Source organism: Diceros bicornis, chromosome 3, assembly GCF_020826845.1.
Source record: "Diceros bicornis minor isolate mBicDic1 chromosome 3, mDicBic1.mat.cur, whole genome shotgun sequence".
NCBI lineage: Eukaryota > Metazoa > Chordata > Mammalia > Perissodactyla > Rhinocerotidae > Diceros > Diceros bicornis.
The window spans coordinates 88,051,585-88,069,136 of record NC_080742.1 but is presented as its reverse complement, the minus strand read 5'-3'; the positions used below and the strand labels follow the sequence as shown (position 1 = coordinate 88,069,136).

The following is a 17,552-nucleotide window of genomic DNA, read 5'->3' as shown; positions in this document are numbered from 1 at the left end:
GAGTTTCAGAATTTATGTGCTAATATCATGTAAATTCTATATAGTCAGATCTGTATACTCAGAAAATGTACAGCATGAAGCTGGCCCATGCACATTTGCTAATCTTGGCATATCTCAGGTCACTGTGCTCAGTCATGACCTTTGCTGGTGGAAGAATGTTTTGCATTTCAAAACACAGATACTCCTATTCTTATTAGACTAGCTTAAAATGTTTTTCTGTTTTTCTTTCAAAATAACTTTTAACATCTTCATGGCACTAACTAATCTGCTAAAGCCATATTTGGAGGTATATATCCTCACATGTATGTTCTAGGCCACAACTTTCTGCAGTGATGGAAATGTTCTTCTGCTCCATCCAATAGAGCAGTACCAATACAACTGAGTATTCAACACGTGGCTGGTGCAACTGAGGGACTGAGGCTTTAATTTTATTTCAGTTTAAAAAGCCATGTGTGGCTAGTGGCTACTGTATTGGACAGTGCAGTTCTAGGTCATGCCTGAAATCGGAATCTGCTTGTTGATTCACTCATTCATTCATGCAACAAATATTTATTGACCTCCTACTCTGCCAGGTATTATGCTAGGTGCTAGGGATGCAGCAGTAGCTGAAACGGGCCAAAATTCAAAACAAAACAAAGCAATCCCAGTCTTCATGGAGAGACCAGTCCAGTAGGGCTCACATTCTAGAGGATGTTCAGTTCAAATGCAGCCAATCATGTGGCTTTCCCCACTCAAATCAGGACAACTTATCAAGCCCAGAATTAGCAAAAACTTCATGACTTATGGCGTTTTTTTAATTTTTAAATAGTCATTCCAAAGGACCATCTGTTGATAACAGAAGCGGAGGTTAAATTACATAATCTTTTATCTCATGAAATTTCTCCTGTTTTCATCAGGGAAAAGAGCTAATAATAACAATAACCACCGTTTATTGTACATTCACGACATACTAGATGCTTTATGTGGGCTGGCTCATTAAACATTTACAGCCACCCTGTTAGATATGTATTATTATTATTCCCTTTTCACAGATGAGGAAACTGAGGTTTAGACCAGTTAAGCACCTTGCCCAAGGTCACACAGCTGGTGAGTGGTTGAATTAGGATTTAAACCCAAGTCTATTGGACTCCAAAATCCAATAGCTCTTTTCATTCCACCATGCTGTCTCCCCAAGAAAAACATAAAGTAATTTTTTAAGTGGTGTTTTCAATGTTTGTGGTTTGCAACTAATATATAACATTTATAGCTAAGTTCTAGCAAATCTCTATGACCAGCCAGGAGCAATAACCAAGAATCTCTCACCCAGTGTTTGTCTTTCTTGTTCAGGGTCAAGGTGGAAGGCCCAAAGGCTGGAGAAGATCCTCGAAGGCAGCCGTTTAGGTCCTCCATTCCTTTCCTAGAGACTGATCAGTCTTCATCCTTCCGAAGAAGCCCACTGGGAAGCCTCAGTAACCTGATGCTAGAGTCAAGAGTGGACTGTGTTCAGCAGAACATGTTCGGCTCAAATATGATCATCAGCGACCCAGCTTCAGATCTCAGTGCTCAAGAAGCCAGCAGGGCCGGCAAGAGGCAGCTCAGCGGTGTTCAGAACCCCTGCCCTCCTGCCCACGGCAGGGCCCGGCACAAGTCCCTCAGCATAAAGGACAAGATCTCCGAATGGGAAGGAAAAAAGGAGTTACCCACTCCTGCACCTGGCAGGAAAGCAGATGGGCAAGAGGATTACCTGACGTCCTGTGTGATGGAGAGGAGAAGTAGTGATGGTGTGAGGACTTGGGTCACAGAGGCTGAGAATGGAACAAGGCTGGAAACAGAGAGCAAAGAGAATGAGAGGAATAAAGGGTCAGTGAAAGTCGGAGCACAGGATACAGAGCAGAGGCAAGACCTAAGCTCACCAGACAGGGAGCTGGCTCCTACATTGGGCAGAAGCCGAGAGCGGAGGCTTGGCCAACAGCGCTTTCAGAATGATAGCCTCTCTGTGCTGAAGCAGGTCAAGAAACTTGAGCAGGCTCTGAAGGATGGGTCGGCAGGGCTGGATCCCCAGTTACCAGGGACTTGCTATTCCCCACACTGCCTGCCAGACAAGGCCGAGGAGGGGCCCACCCTTCCTGAGAACCGTGGGGGCGGGAGTGGCTCAGAATTCAGGTTCCACCACTTGGACCTGGAAGCCAAGGAGCCTGCCCCTGAGGCTGGGGAGGAAAGGAAAAGCTCGTGCAGGAGGCCCTGCAACCAGAGCCTGGAGAGTGTGTACAGGGGCTCGGAGGGCTCCCCGCAAAAACCCTTCATCAACCCCCTGCCCAAACCCCGGAGAACGTTCAAACATGATGGAGAAGGGGACAAGAATGGGAACCCAGGCATCAGCTTCAGGAAAGATAAAAGGAACCTGCCTCCTCTGCCCTCTCTACCTCCCCCGCCCCTGCCCTCCTCTCCCCCACCTTCCTCTGTGAACAGAAGACTGTGGAATGGGAGACCGAAACCCAGTGCTGACCACAGGTAGGTGATGGTGACTGTCTGCTTGAGTAGTTCATCCCTCATCGCAACTGTCTGTTCTCAACCTAATTATGTTTTCTTAAACTGATGGTTCTTGTGGTTAGTTGAGTCTGTTCATAGCTTAAGAGAGTTTATTGATTAAACCTGGAAATGTAGTAACTGATGACATGTTTTATGTTTGCTCTCAATCCTCAAAAAAGAGTATTTGCTTTTCAAACTTACCCTTTGGATATGATAAGTACTCGTAATAATAGTAACCAAGCGTTAAATGAAAACTTGTGTTAACACTGGCAGTCTGCTAACTGGTGCTCATTGATGCTGATTCTGCTACTCCCGCGCGTGGTGCCTTGAATCTTTCCGGGCTCTTCCTTTCATGTTTTTCTGGGTGTGGGCTCTAGAAACCTGCCTGGGTCTACTCTGGCCCTGTCACAGTCTATCTATGTGACCCTGAACAAGTTACTTAACACCTCGAAGCCTCTGTTTCCTATTTATACATAGAGATGCAAACACTCTGAATATTTTATAATATTAAAATAATATATTCTATAATAAAGCATGTGAATGCTTGAAAATAAAATCTGTGCTTTGGAAACAATTTATTTTCTGGTTTGAAACCTAATTTCTAGTCTATTTCTGTAATGTGCTAATTGGTTTGATACCCACTAACCTGGAAACCAGCCTTAGAGCAACAGTCTTCAGAGCAGTTGTCTCTACTTACCGTCGTCACTGCTTTACCTCCGATTCTTTCCTTGACCCGCTGCAGTGGGGCTTTTGCCACTTATCCTGAAACGACTCTTGACCAAGCCCGCCTACGACCTCCATCTTGCTGAATCCGATTGCCAGTTCTCTGTTCTTTTCTTGATTGACCTCTTGGCAGTTGAGAAACAACTTGACTTGCTCCGCTTTGACACACTGTGTTCACTTCGCTTCTAGGTCACCCACTCTTCTGGTAGTCCCGCCTCACCAGTCCATTTTCCTCTCCCTCTACGTGTCAGAATAACACTCCTCTCAACCCATCCACACCCCATCCCGGGATCAGAGCAGGAACTTCTCTCCTCCATCTGTACTCACTCCCTAAATGGTCTCATCCAGTCTCATGCTTATTCCCAAATGTACATCTCCAGCCCTGACTCCCTCCCCCAGCTTTAGGTTTGTATAGCCATCTCCTGCCTCGGGTCTCCATTTGTCTGTCTAATAGTTTGGACTTAACATGTCCAAATCTAAATTCTCAATCCAGGCCACCACTAACCGTCTCCTCCCAAAATAATTGCCATCTTAATAAATGGCATCACCCTTCATTTTGCTTAGGCCAAAAACCTAGCAGTCATCTCTGATTCCTGTCTTTTCGTATACCCCAATCTAATTCATCAGCAAGTCCTTCTGTTCTAGTTTTAAACGTTATCTTGAATCTGACTACATCTCCTCCACTGCTACCACCTTGGTCATCTTGTTCCAATCCCCACCCTAGTATATTCCTCTTCAGCAGGCTGAGGAGCCTTCTAGAAATACAGATTTGATCATGTCGTTCCCCTACTCAACATGGTCTCTCAGGTAGGATTCTTTTGGCTGCAAAAAACACAATTTCTTATATTCTCTTCCGTGGAAAAAAAAGTTTTCATATTTTAGAATTATATGTATAAGTTATATAAATATTATAATTATATATATTATATCCTTTTAAAAATGAAATCATGCTATATATACTGGTTTGTTTTTTTTTTTTTTGGTGAGAAAGATCAGTCCTGAGCTAACATCCATGCCAATCCTCCTCTTTTTGCTGAGGAAGACTGGCCCTGGGCTAACATCCATGCCCATCTTCCTCCACTTTACGTGGGAGGCTGCCACAGCATGGCCTGACAAGCGGTGTGTCGGTGTGCGCCCGGGATCCGAACCGGGGCTGCCAGCAGCAGAGCACGTGCACTTAACCGCTACGCCAGGGGGCCAGCCCCTATACTGTTTTTTACTTAGGATATCATTGAGATCTTTCAGTGTTACCACCTTCTTTTTTTTTTCACCTTCCTTTTTTAACTGCCACATTCTTTACATCATGTGGATAAACCATATTTTATTTAGCTATTCTCCTACTGGTGGACACTTAGGTTGTTTCCAGTCTACAAATAATGCTGTGATGAGCAGTATACAGCATTAGAGAAGACTCTAGAGCCAGAGTACTTACTAGCTCTGCTACTTACTACCTGTGTGACATTAGACAATCTACTAATTTGTCTTGGCCTCACTTTACTTATCTGTAAAATGGTGATAATTATAGCAAACATTTCATAGCTTTGTTATGAAGATTGGATGAGTAAATAAGTGTAAACATAAGTTAAAACAGAGCTTGGCATATAGGAAATGCTCAGTAAATGTTAGCTGTTATTATTTTTTTCTGGCTGTATTCTGTTTAATTAATTAGGGTATCTGTTTCTTTTCCAGTACCAAACTGCTTTAATTATTTTAACCTCATAATATGTTTTAATATCTAGTAGAGTTTACAGGAATTTCTTACTCTTGCTAATAATCTGTCAATTGATTCCTCTGGACATACTACATATACTATCATGTCATACACACACAAAAATGACCATTTGGTCTCCTTTTTAATAATTATAAACCTCTTATTTTATTATTCTCATTTTTCAAAAATGTCTTGACCATTCTTGCATGTATTTCTCTAAATGTTCTATATATCATTATCAAATTTCACACACAAATTTATGTTAGTTTTTAATTGAGGTTCTATGTGTTTACTAAGTTTATTCCTAAGTATTGTATCTCTTTGTTGCCATTGTTAATGTATCTTCTTTCTCATTATATGGTCTTTGTATTTAAGAAAACCATTTATTTTTGTATATTATTTTTTTATTTTTTTGTGAGGAGGACCAGCCCTGAGCTAACATCCAATGCCAATCCTCCTCTTTTTTGCTGAGAAAGACTGGCCCTGGGCTAACATCTGTGCCCATCTTCCTCTACTTTGTATGTGATGCTGCCACAGCATGGCTTGACAAGTGGTGCATCGGTGTGCCCCCGGGATCTGAACCGGTGAACCCCGGGCCGCCGCAGCGGAGCGCACGCACTTAACAGCTTGCGCCACCGGGCCGGCCCCTGTATATTATTCTTTTAAAAGACCCGTTAAAGAAATCTCTTATTGATTCTAATTGTCTATCAGTTGATTCTCTTGGACTTTCTATATATATAATCATATTGTTTGCAAAGAATTATCCTTTTAATCCAAATAGGTAACGAAGAAGTGAAACTCTCACTATTTGCAGATGACATGATTGTATATATAGAAAACCCTAAAGAATCTGTTGGAAAACTGTTAGAAACAATCAACAACTACAGCAAAGTTGCAGGGTACAAAATCAATCTACAAAAATCAGTTGCATTTCTATATGCTAATAATGAACTAACAGAAAGAGAGCTCAAAAAGATAATACCATTTACAATTGCATCAAAAAGAATAAAATACCTAGGAATAAATCTTACCAAGGAGGTGAAGGACCTATATAATGAGAACTACAAGACATTATTGAGGGAAATCCATGATGACATAAAGAAATGGAAAGATATCCCATGCACGTGGATTGGAAGAATAAACATAGTTAAAATGTCTATATTACCTAAAGCAATCTACAGATTCAATGCAATCCCAATCAGAATCCCAATGACATTCTTCACAGAAATAGAAAAAAGAATACTAAAATTTATATGGGGCAACAAAAGACCCCGAATAGCTAAAGAAATCCTAAAGAAAAAGAACAAAGCAGGAGGCATCACAATTCCTGACTTCAAAACATACTACAAAGCAATAGTAATCAAAACAGCATGGTACTGGTACAAAAACAGACACACAGATCAATGGAACAGAATTGAAAGCCCAGAAATAAAACCACACATATACGGACAGCTAATTTTCAACAAAGGTGCTAAGAACATGCAATGGAGAAAGGAAAGTCTCTTCAATAAATGGTGTTGGGAAAACTGGACAGCCACATGCAAAAGAATGAAAGTGGACCATGTGCTATCACCATTCACAAAAATTAACTCAAAATGGATCAAAGACTTGAAGGTGAGACCTGAAACTATAAAACTCATAGAAGAAAATATAGGCAACACACTATTTGACATTGGGTTTAAAGGAATCTTTTCGGATGACATGCCTACCCAGACTAGGGAAACTAAAGAAAAAATAAACAAGTAGGACTTTATCAGATTAAAGAGCTTTTATAAGACAAATGAAACCAGAATCAAGATGAACAAACAACCAACCAGCTGGGAGAGAATATTTGCAAAACATACATCTGACAAGGGGTTGATCTCCATTATATATAAAGAACTCACACAATTGAACAAAAAAACAAACAACCCGATCAAAAAATGGGCAGAGGAAATGAAGAGACACTTCTCCAAGGAAGATATACAGATGGCCAATAGGCACATGAAAAGATGCTCAACATCACTAATCATCAGGGAAATGCAAATCAAAACAACACTAAGATACCACCTCACGCCCGTTAGAATGGCTATAATCACCAAGACAAAAAACAACAAATGTTGGAGAGGATGTGGAGAAACAGGAACCCTCATACACAGCTGGTGGGAATGCAAATTGGTGCAGCCTCTATGGAAAACGGTATGGAGATTCCTCAAAGAATTAAAAATAGAGATGCCCTATGATCCAGCCATCCCACTACTGGGAATCTATCCAACGCACCTGAAATCAACAATCCAAAGAGGCTTATGCACCCCTATGTTCATTGCAGCATTATTCACCATAGCCAAGAAGTGGAAGCAACCTAAGTGTCCCTCGACTGACGATTGGATTAAGAAAATGTGGTATATATATACAATGGAATACTACTCAGCCATAAAAAAAGACAAAATCGTCCCATTTGCACCAACATGGATGGGCCTGGAGCGTATTATGTTAAGTGAAATAAGCCAGAAAGAGAAAGACAAACACTGTATGATCTCACTCATATGTGGAATATAAACCAACACATGGGCAGAGAAAACTGGACTGTGGTTACCCGGGCAGTGGGGGTGGGGGGTGGGCACAAGGGGTGAAGGGAGTCATATATGGGGTGATGGACAAACAAAAATGTACAACCCAAAATTTCACAATGTTAGAAACCATTAAAACATCAATAAAAAAAAAAAAAAGAATTATCCTTTTACCTTTTCTTTTTAATTTATACCTCCTAATTCTGTCTCTTATTGAATTGCACTGGCTAATACTCTCTGAACAGTGTTAAATAATAGTGCTGATGGCAGTGTGCAGCCTTATCTCCCTCCTGACTTGAATGATACTGCTTCTAGTGTTCCCCTCGCAGGTACTCTTGTTTGAGATATGTTTTTATGGTATCAAGGTAGTGTTCATTTATATTTCTTTTTTTACTAGGAGTTTAGAAAATTAGGATTGGATGTTAGAGTTTGTCAAATTACTTTTCAGCACTTTTATATGATCATATGGTCCTTTTCCTTTGACCTATTAATAGTGAATTTATATTCTAATGTTAACCCATCCTTATATTTTTGGGATGAATTCCCATTTGGTCCTAGTTTATTATTCTTTCAATGTACTGCTGAATTCTATTTGCTAATATTTTATTTAATATTTTTGTGTCAGTATTCCATAAATGGACTGGTCTCTCCTTGGCTTTGTTGTACTCTCTTTCCCGGCTCTGGTGTCAGTGTTATATGAGATCTACAGAAGAATTCAGAGGCTTCCTTCTTTATGTTCTGAGAAAGTTTATACCGATCTCCAATTCTAAATCCTTTCCCAAACCAGTGCCAACCCCAGGGCCCTAATACTCTCGTGACTTTTCTGCTCCTGTCCAGTGCTTCCCAAAAGCAGCCCTTCCAAGCCTGTTCTGGGCTGTTCCTCCAAAGAGGCCCACTCTTCCAGGGGCAGGTCGGTTCTGGGAACTTGGAGTCTTTCATCTGTGTCATCATTGGGCAGACAGATCAACCTGGTGAACAGTTATTCCCATTATCTTTCCCTCTTTGCTACCATCTGCTCTTTTCAGTCTTCCAGCATTTTCTTTAAAACCAGCTAAAGTTACTTAGTTTCGGTCCAAAGATGAAATTTTTCTTGGCCAGTTTGAATATGGTTGCATCAGCTGTGTTTTAAGAATTTTGGCTTTGGATTTTTCGTTTTGTTTAAAATAGAACAATGGGGGTGATTAGGCCAAGATGTTCACTCTCTGCTCTTAAAAAATAAAGCGTGTTCTTTATTGTGGTCCTATCTCTTAAAAAGAAAAGAAAAGAAAAAGGCTCAGCTCTGAATTTGGCAGACTTACTGCCCTCTCTGAAGCAAGAAAGCCAAGCCAAGTCTGAAGAAAGAAATGATTAAGGATCTTGAGGTTATGAGGGTTTAGAATTACACGGCCAGGCTGTGCGCTTTAGAGAACATATTCAGCTTGTTTTCATAGGCCGATTAGTCCACCTGAGCAAGAGCCAAACCAGTGGATTCAGATCCTCAGTTTGAGAAAGTGTATCTTTCTTCTTCTTTTCTTTCTCTCCTCTTATTCTTCCCTTCCCTTTTTTCTTTCCTCTTTTCTCTCATCTTCCTCCTCTTCTCCTTCTTTTCTTTCTTCCCTTTCTTCTCTCTTCTTTCTTCATTTTCTGTAAAGCCTCAGGAAATTAAATACAAAGACTTATGCCTTCAATCCTAAAATGGAAAATAAGAAACCCTCAAATGTCAGGAAATTCCAAAGATAAGGTTCCTACAGCAGCATTAACTTGGTTATGTATGTTTTATGGCGTACATTTAATAACTTTGGCAGGAATGCCGTAAGGCCGACATTTAGCAAGAAAAGTTATTATTTTTTAAGCCTAAGCAGCATCCTGAATTCACATGTATGTATATGCTAAAATGTTTTAACTTGAATACAGATTTCTTATTTTACTTTAATTTGATCATATGACAGAGTTTTTGGACCTTTATGAAATGAGTAACTATGTTGACCAAAATTTCAACTTTTCAACTGATTGTTTTGGCGTCATATAGATTCAGCCTTTCCTTGGGGCTTTAGCATAAGACTTGCAGAACTTTTTGAGGACATGAAACCTCGGTCATTATATAGCTGCCAAATCATAGTGTGCTGTTATTGATTCCATAATTTCCATCTTCTATAGAACTGATAGGGATCCCCATAGCTCTCTGGCTGGGCGCCAGCCCTTAGCTATCGTTGGTTTAATGGTTAAACCATTAATGGTTAACTTCCAGCCATGCTGTCATCAGTCCTTGTCATTATGAGTCTGTCTCAGTCAACATGACATCCATGAGGCAACTTTAACTACCATGTCTAGAAACTGAATGTTTAAAATCTTCAAAGGAGCAAGTTGTTTGATTAATTTGATATTTAGAGCAAAAGTTACCTGGAATCATAAAATCATTTCTTTCAATGGCAGTTGCATCGGAAAACAAAGAGATGAGAGTAGAGAAGGTGGTTGTTATTCTGTATTAGAAGAGTGGTCGTCGTGTCTTAGTTCTCATTGGAAGGTGGAAATGGTTGGATTTTAGATACAATGGTGGATAGAAAGAGAGTTTTTCTTCTGATATTCTGTTTTGGATCCAGGATAGAAATAAGCAGAAACACAATGTGGGTAGTCACAGTACTCGATGGAGGAGATACTTGATAACAGAGTTATCTTAGAGCTAACATAAGCATTCTTTTGCTTAGCCTCTACTCTGTTCAGCTGGTGGCATGAATGCCCTTCCTGGGGGTGTGGTGCGTCCTGGGGAAGAGCTGCCTGTGGCTACTCGGGATGGAGGCAAGAAGAGACCCTATGGCAGCTGGAGATGGAGGAGGGAGTCAGAGCTTGGCATCCCTGATTGGCATTCCCGGCATGGGAATGGTGTTTTAAGTGGTGGCTGGGTCCCAGGCTATCCAAGCTTATTTAACCCATAGCTGAAAATAATTCTGGGAGAAATGTATTCAAAACAGTTGACTAAAAATTAGCTCTAAGAATACAGCTACTTTGTTTTTTTACCCTAAAGTAGGGATAGATTAGAAGCATTATATGTGGGCATTAAAACTAGCTTTTAAAAAATTCTGTCACTTATTCAACCAATAAATGTTTATCGTGCACCTCTGTAGTATTAGAATACAGCAGCGAACAAGACAGACTGAGACCCTGCCCTCATGGAATGTATGGACTAGTACTAGTTAGAAGTACACAACTAGTTATGTAACTGTAACCATGCTCAGTGCTGTGAGGAAGCCCATGAGCTATGGGAAAGGTTAGCAGGGATATCGAGCCTTTCATGGAAACAGGGCTAGCTTGGAAAGGAAGTGACATTCAGACTGAGGCCTGAGCTTCCCAGGCAAGGCGGAGGTGGGAGGTGATTGTTCAGGTTGAGTGAACAAACAGGTGAAGGCCCTGGGGCAAGAAAAACTTTAGCATGCTGGAGGACCTGAAAGGCAGGAGTGTGGCCAGAGGGGTCAAGAAGGCTGTGGCTGAGGCCTAGAGGTCTTCTGGAGCCAGCTCTGGAAGAGCCCTATAGACCAGGCAAAGATTTTGACCTATTACCTGTGAGGGATGGGAAGCATTTGAAAGTTTTTAAGAAGAGGAGAGACACAATCCAATTTGCATTTTTAAAACCTCACCCCTGCAGCAGCATGGAGACTGGCAGGGCACCAGTGGACAGGGTGGGTAGTTGTAGGGGTGGGAGGAAGAACAAGGTGGTATTGGGTTACCCTGTGGGGTAACTGCCATGGGTATTGAGAGAAGTGGGTGATGGTTTTTGCTGAGATGGCAGCACTGATGGAGGAGTTGGTCCTCGTTGGGGAGGGGAAATAGGAGTATGAGTTCAATTTTAGCCTTGTTAATTGTGAGATTGGCCACCCCTGGCGGTCTAGTGGTTAAGATTCGGCACTCTCACCACTGCGGCCTGGGTTCATTTCCCGGTCAGGGAACCACACCACCCGTCTGTTGGTTGTCATACTGTGGTGGCTGTGTGTTGCTGTGATGCTGAAGGCTATGCCACTCGTATGGGTCACCCAAGGTGGACAGGTTTCAGCAGAGCTTCCAGACAAAGACTGACTAGGAAAAGGACCTGGCCACTCACTCCCCAAAAAGTTGGCCATGAAAACCCTATGAATAGCAGCGGAGCATCATCTGATACAGCGCTAACAACTGATGGCACTAACAACTGAAATTTTGAGATTCCCGCGTGTCATCCAAATGGAGATGTGGGATGAGCTCTTAAGTTAGTATTTCATTTACAAAAACATGGAAAAGTCACAAATAACATTCAAAATACTATTGAAATCACAGTATTTGGCATTGGTTATCGAAATGTGGATATTACGTAAGTTATAACCCACTTCAGCAAACTTTAGTGGACCAATCAGATCATTCCAGCATCTCTAAAACAAAGAAGTAGCAAAATCACGTGATAATTTGAGAGCCCAGGAAGCAAACTCAGGTTGAGAGGAGGTTACCCCCCTTTCCCAGGCTATGGGATCCCTGAAGGCAGGGACTTCTTGCCTTTGCATCACCAGCTGTGAGCTCAACTCAACCCTCAGAAGGCGCTTATTAAACCTGCGGGCTGGGTGTGGGACGAATGTGGAAATGTTTAAACGAAAGAGAAGCCAGTTTGGTTGTGGTTATCATTAGTCTTTTGAAATCTCCTTTCTCTCAAAGTTAATATGTAAGTAAAGGTATTAAAACATTGTTTCAAGTTAAAAAAATATTTTCATAGAAAAGAGTTCGCTAAGTGACTGGACAATGAGGTTAATCATATTTCTCCTCTTCAGGGAGCCTATCACCTACCTGAGCCCCGGAACCAGCAGACTACAGTCTCTGGGGGCAGATTATAGAAATAGTGCTTAGGAGGAACTCACCGTCTCAAGTCATTGCTTGCAAATATGTTACCAACACATGATGACGATAAATTAGACTTTGTAATTGGAATTCTGTTTTCCTACTGGCTCTAGAAATTGGGCATGTAAAGATTTCCCGTTTCTCCTTGATCTTATAGGCACAGTGGCTTCATGTTGATTTAAAAGTTTCTTTGTCTTTCAGGCTTCCTGCATAGGAGTTAGTCACCTGAAAACCAACATTTTAATACAGAAACAAAGCTGCCACTTAAGAGGTCTTGTGATGAATTCTTTTGCAAATTAAACAAGAATTTTGCAGTATGAATAACCATCCTCTAATAATTTTTTTTTTAAGGGAAGTTTGTAATATTTTAAAATTGAGCTTTTCTAATGCTATTTAGGCTGGTGGAAACTTTCGTGTGTTCTATCACTTGCAAAATATAGCTGAACTCTTGTATTAGCATCTTGCTCTTGGACATATGAAAGGATCATAAAAAACATTCCAGCTATGGCTTGAAATCCCCGGGTGTCTGAAAGCAGCCATTTGGATACAGGCTAATCCCATCCCCACAAACCCCAACAGATGATCCAGATTCTTGATCATGTCACACATGCTCTAAATAAGTGAGCTATTTGCTGGGACTTGGAGAGACTGTAACATACGAACATCTTTATTGTTAGGACATTTATTATTAAAACATTTGAACTCTTCAGATATTATTTTATAGATACTTTATAATAATTTTATTATTTTAAAATTTGACCTATACAAATATTGCTTCATAGGTGCCTCTAGAGAGATTTTTAAAAATACAGACAAGTAGAGAACCCTCTCCATGGCAAATCAGGGCCCAGCTGCTGCCGCTCCCTGAAGTCAAAGAAGAGGCCAGGCTTAGCTGGGATCGTGCTCGAATCCCAGGCAGTTGAGGCCACCACCCTGTCCTTCTGCTGCAGGAGCGAGGTTTCCTGACACTGTGGCAGAAACAGCTCAGATCCCAGTGAAGTGACCCCCGCCTGTCCCCTGTTTTCCCTCTGAGGGTTCATAGCTTCTCTTCATAGCGTAGCTTAGTTACATTATGAGGGGAATAGAGGGCTTGCCTGGGTAATGCACAGTAATGTGTAATTTTGTATGGTTTTGTATGGAAAATTAGTTCAAGTTTCTAAAAACAAACTTTGGAAACTCAACTTGTTTTAATTTGGGGACTGACTGCAGCTTTCGTTCTGTGTTGCCTTACTTGCGTGCTCTGCTTAATGCCCGGTTGTTAAGAGAAGCAGCCTCCAACCAGACTTCCTGGGTTCCCACTCTAGCTCCACCACTTTCTCCCACTGTGACCTTGAGTAATTTATCTAACCTCTCTATGCCTCTGTTTTCTCATGCGTAAAAGTGTATAATAATAGTAATTCTTCAAGGTTGTTGCGAAGTTTGAAGGTACTAATTCAAAGCACTTAGTTGGTCCTCCATAAATGTTGTTGAATGAGTGATTCTCTGGTCTCTTTGAACACCTTGCATCTTCCCTACCAAATCTAGGTAGTGTGCATGCTGAGGACTCTAGCTAACCTAATCTGATTAGCTCACCGGGGGAAACCCAGGAGTTGTTGGCCTACTCCAGGCCCACTTCACTCTGCTCTGGGCCACAGACCACCACCCCTCTATCCCCAATCAGCTGCCTGGCTAATGGCAGCCTGGGCAAATGGCAGCCCAGACTAGGAAATGTTTAAAGTAGGCTCACAGCACAGCCCATTCCCATCCTAGAGAAAACCGCTCAGACCTGCTTCCCACCTCCAGACCCCATCTACTACGGCTCTGAAACTCGGTCCTTCCTTTCCTGGCTGGACGCCTCAAGGGGAGGAAGAAGGGGCTCATGGATTGGTAGCCCCTCATTTTGGGCATGAGCTTCTGTTAGTAAGCCAGGCACCCTGGGGCACAGGTAACAGTTTTAGCCCCACGGCCTGACTTAGGGTCCTAGAGACCCAGCCTGGAAGCTTTCAGCTTGGGCTTTCTTTGTGTGTCTGCCCCACGTGCCAAGTTCAAGTTCGTAAAGGAGTGAGGGTGTGGTGGAGATAAGTGAGGATGAATTCAGGTATGGAAATATTAAAATTTAGAGCCTAAAGAGGAAAAGCCCTGGGAAACACGTATAGCCCAGAAAGAGGAAGAGGAAGAGAGCTGCAGTGAAGGCACCGGAAGAGTTGTCTGCGAGGGGAAGTAGACGTAGGGCCGCATGGCACCAGGGTTCTCGAACCATCGGGAGGGCATATGTGCGTGTGTTTCCAATCTTTTGCCCAACAATACTATTGTAAAATATAATAAAAAAGAATTACCAGAGAAATGAAATGAAAAAAGACAACAATATACAAGCCTTAGTTTTTTTTTTTAAATTTATTCTGTCAGATGGCTTGAAAAGTTTCTAAATGCTTACTCTCAATTTCTGTGCTTACCTCATGGAGGACCGGTAACAGTTGGCACCCCAGCCCTGGCCCACAGATTGCACTGTGAGCACCGCTGCCTACACTGTAGAAACCAAGAGGTGTCATGTAAAGAAAGGACTGAGAAAGTGGTTAGGTTTTACCAGAAATTCACCAGTGACCTTTGGGGGGCAATTTCAGAAAAGGGATGCACGTAGGCGCCAGGTTGAGAAGGTAAAGGGAAGAAGAACCAGGGAACTTTGGTAAACTAATTAACAATCAGAACAGTCTCTGCTCCTCCTCCCCTCCCCCCAGTTAAAAATGTTGGCAAGGAAGGTGAGAAATAGCAGAACAAAGGTCATTGCTTCAAATGAAAGTTTTTCAAGATAGAGGAAACCTGTGCATGTTTAAATAAAAAGAGAAAGAAACTAGTGGAAAGGGAAAGATTTAAAATGCAAAAAGGGGCCGGCCCTGTGGCTTAGCGGTTAAGTGCGCGTGCTGCGCTGCTGGCGGCCCGGGTTCGGATCCCGGGCGCGCGCCAACGCACTGCCTCTCCGGCCATGCTGAGGCCGCGTCCCACATGCAGCAGCTAGAAGGATATGCAGCTATGGCATACAACTATCTACTGGGGCTTCAGGGGAAAAAATAAATAAATAAAATAAAATGCAAGAAGTCTCCAAAGTTTGGAAAGGAGGCAAATGGCCTCTGCCTGGTTTTGCCGGCTCGAGCACGGCATTCACCACCCTGTTCCCTGCAGTCCAGCTTTGCTCAGCGTCTGTCTGTCTGTCATTTCCTCAAATGCACCAAGCTCTCTGTAGCCTCAAGACCTTCACACGTGCCCTTCCCTCTTCTTGGAACACTCTTTCCCCTACTAAGTTCTTTTTATCCTTCAGGTCTCGGCTTCAGTGAGTGACTTTCTCAGCGAGGCCTTTCCTGATGCATCCCCCAACCTAAATTGAGTTCTCCTTGATGTTCTCGCGTATAGCAACCTATTCTTTTCCGTCGTTGAACTTAACACAGTTTATGATTCTGTTTATGTGTGCATGCGCCAGTTGAATGTCTGTCTTCCTCCCTAAAATGTAAGCTCTCTGAGGCAGGGACACTGACTGGTTTTTTTTTTCCTCCCCAGAGCCCCAGTACCTAGTTGTATATTCTAGTTGTAAATCCTTCTAGTTCTTCTATATGAGCCGCCGCTACAGCATGGCTACTGACCAAGTGGTGTGGTTCCATGTCCGGGAACCGTACCCAGGCCTCCAAAGTGGATCGCGTCAAACTTTAACCACTAGGCTATCAGGGCTGGCTTGACACTGACTGTTTTAGCCACTCCTTGTTTGTCGAACCCTGAGCACAATGCCTCCCACAAAGTAAATTTTCAGTGTAAAACACTGGCTACATAAATAATAACAGCACCATGACAGTAATAGTAATAGCTAACGTTTGTTGATTGCTTGTTAGATGCCAAGGACTTTACAAATGTTCTCTTTGCTATTCTTTGGACAATCCTATGAGATAATTACTATTTTACAAATCAAGTCGCTGAATTTCAGCCCAGTTAAGTAGTTCATCCAACGTTAAAATGCTTCTGAATGGAGGATCCAGGATCTGGATCCAGGTTTACTTAATCCTACAGCCACCAGAGGGGCCCCTTCCCTGGGGGCTGGAGAGAGATTGGAAGTTTGGGTGAAGAAACAAAAACCATATACATTTCTAAGCAGTCAGCTACAATTATTTGCCGTCTCGCATATATAGAACACTGTGCTAGACACGTGTGAACAAAATAAAAGAGAAGAGCGATGATTCCTGAGTCATGGTAGGGTTGTGACCATCTGCACCCTGTAGGAGGAGTAAAGGGCCAGGATCAAGTCAAGGCCAGCTTGGGGACATGCCCCATTTAATCTGGGTGGACCGCGTGTTCACCTAGGTTCCATTCCAGGAAGGCTCAGGTATGTTCAGCAGAAATTCATAACCAATGTGCTTGGGGGTAGAAGGTGAGCCTCCATAGCCTGATGGGCAGGGCCATTCTGCTCCAGACAGGGGGAAAGTTGTGGGTTAATTTGCTGAAGGATAGGGAGAGAGAGAGGAAAAAGAGGGGAGGTGGAGTGAACCTGTGAGATGGCCGATGTTTTGTATGTTTCATAATATGACCCACCTTGTGATATTCCAAATGTTCAGTAAAGTTACAAAAATCACAGAAACTCAAGGTAGGTTGCTGTGTGTGTGTGTGTGTATGTGTATGTGTATGAGACAGAGAGTTGGAGAAGGGGCTGGACTTCACGTTAGAATCAACGTCAGCAGAACAGGGACAGCCCATGTGGATGTAGGGTGGGAGGTGGGGTTAGAAAGTAGAAAACCATAGAATGTGCCAGGCCACAGACTGAGACCCAGCCACATTTGCACAGATCTCGGGAGTGGCAGGGTAGGGTGTCTCAGCTGGCCTCTGGGTTTCATTCTGGCAATAACCACTTGGGTGAGAGAAAGGGGAGATGCCCAGGCCTCTGGTCCGCTCTCAACTGGCCGTCACTGCTCCTTTCTGATTGTTAATGCGTGTTCTGTAAACATTGTAGAACATTTGAAAAGTCCAGAGAAGAAAAAGTGCAGAGAAGCCACCAGCCATCCCTCAGTCCTGAGATAGCCGCTGTGTATTTCATTTCCTTCCCTTCTTTTTATTTTTTGTGTATATGTTTGTTTACAAAGCTGGGACTGTATTTTATATGTATACTTTACTGTCTTTACTTGGTGTAATAGCATAAACATTCTTTCAAGTAAAAGCCACATTTCTTATTTGAGGATTTTCATACCTTCTTAGAAAAAACGGAGTTGATTTCAGTAATA

At 42.4% G+C, this 17,552-nt stretch overlaps 1 protein-coding gene across 1 annotated transcript in view; it reads left to right on the top strand.

Annotated features, from left to right (window-relative positions):
• Nucleotides 1-17,552, top strand: part of DENND2A (DENN domain containing 2A) — a 96,439-nt gene that overhangs the window by 26,594 nt on the left and 52,293 nt on the right. The window contains exon 4 of the mRNA XM_058531413.1: nt 1,327-2,490. Within this exon, the coding sequence (XP_058387396.1) occupies nt 1,327-2,490 (1,164 nt within the window). The remainder of the gene's footprint in view (nt 1-1,326; nt 2,491-17,552) is intronic.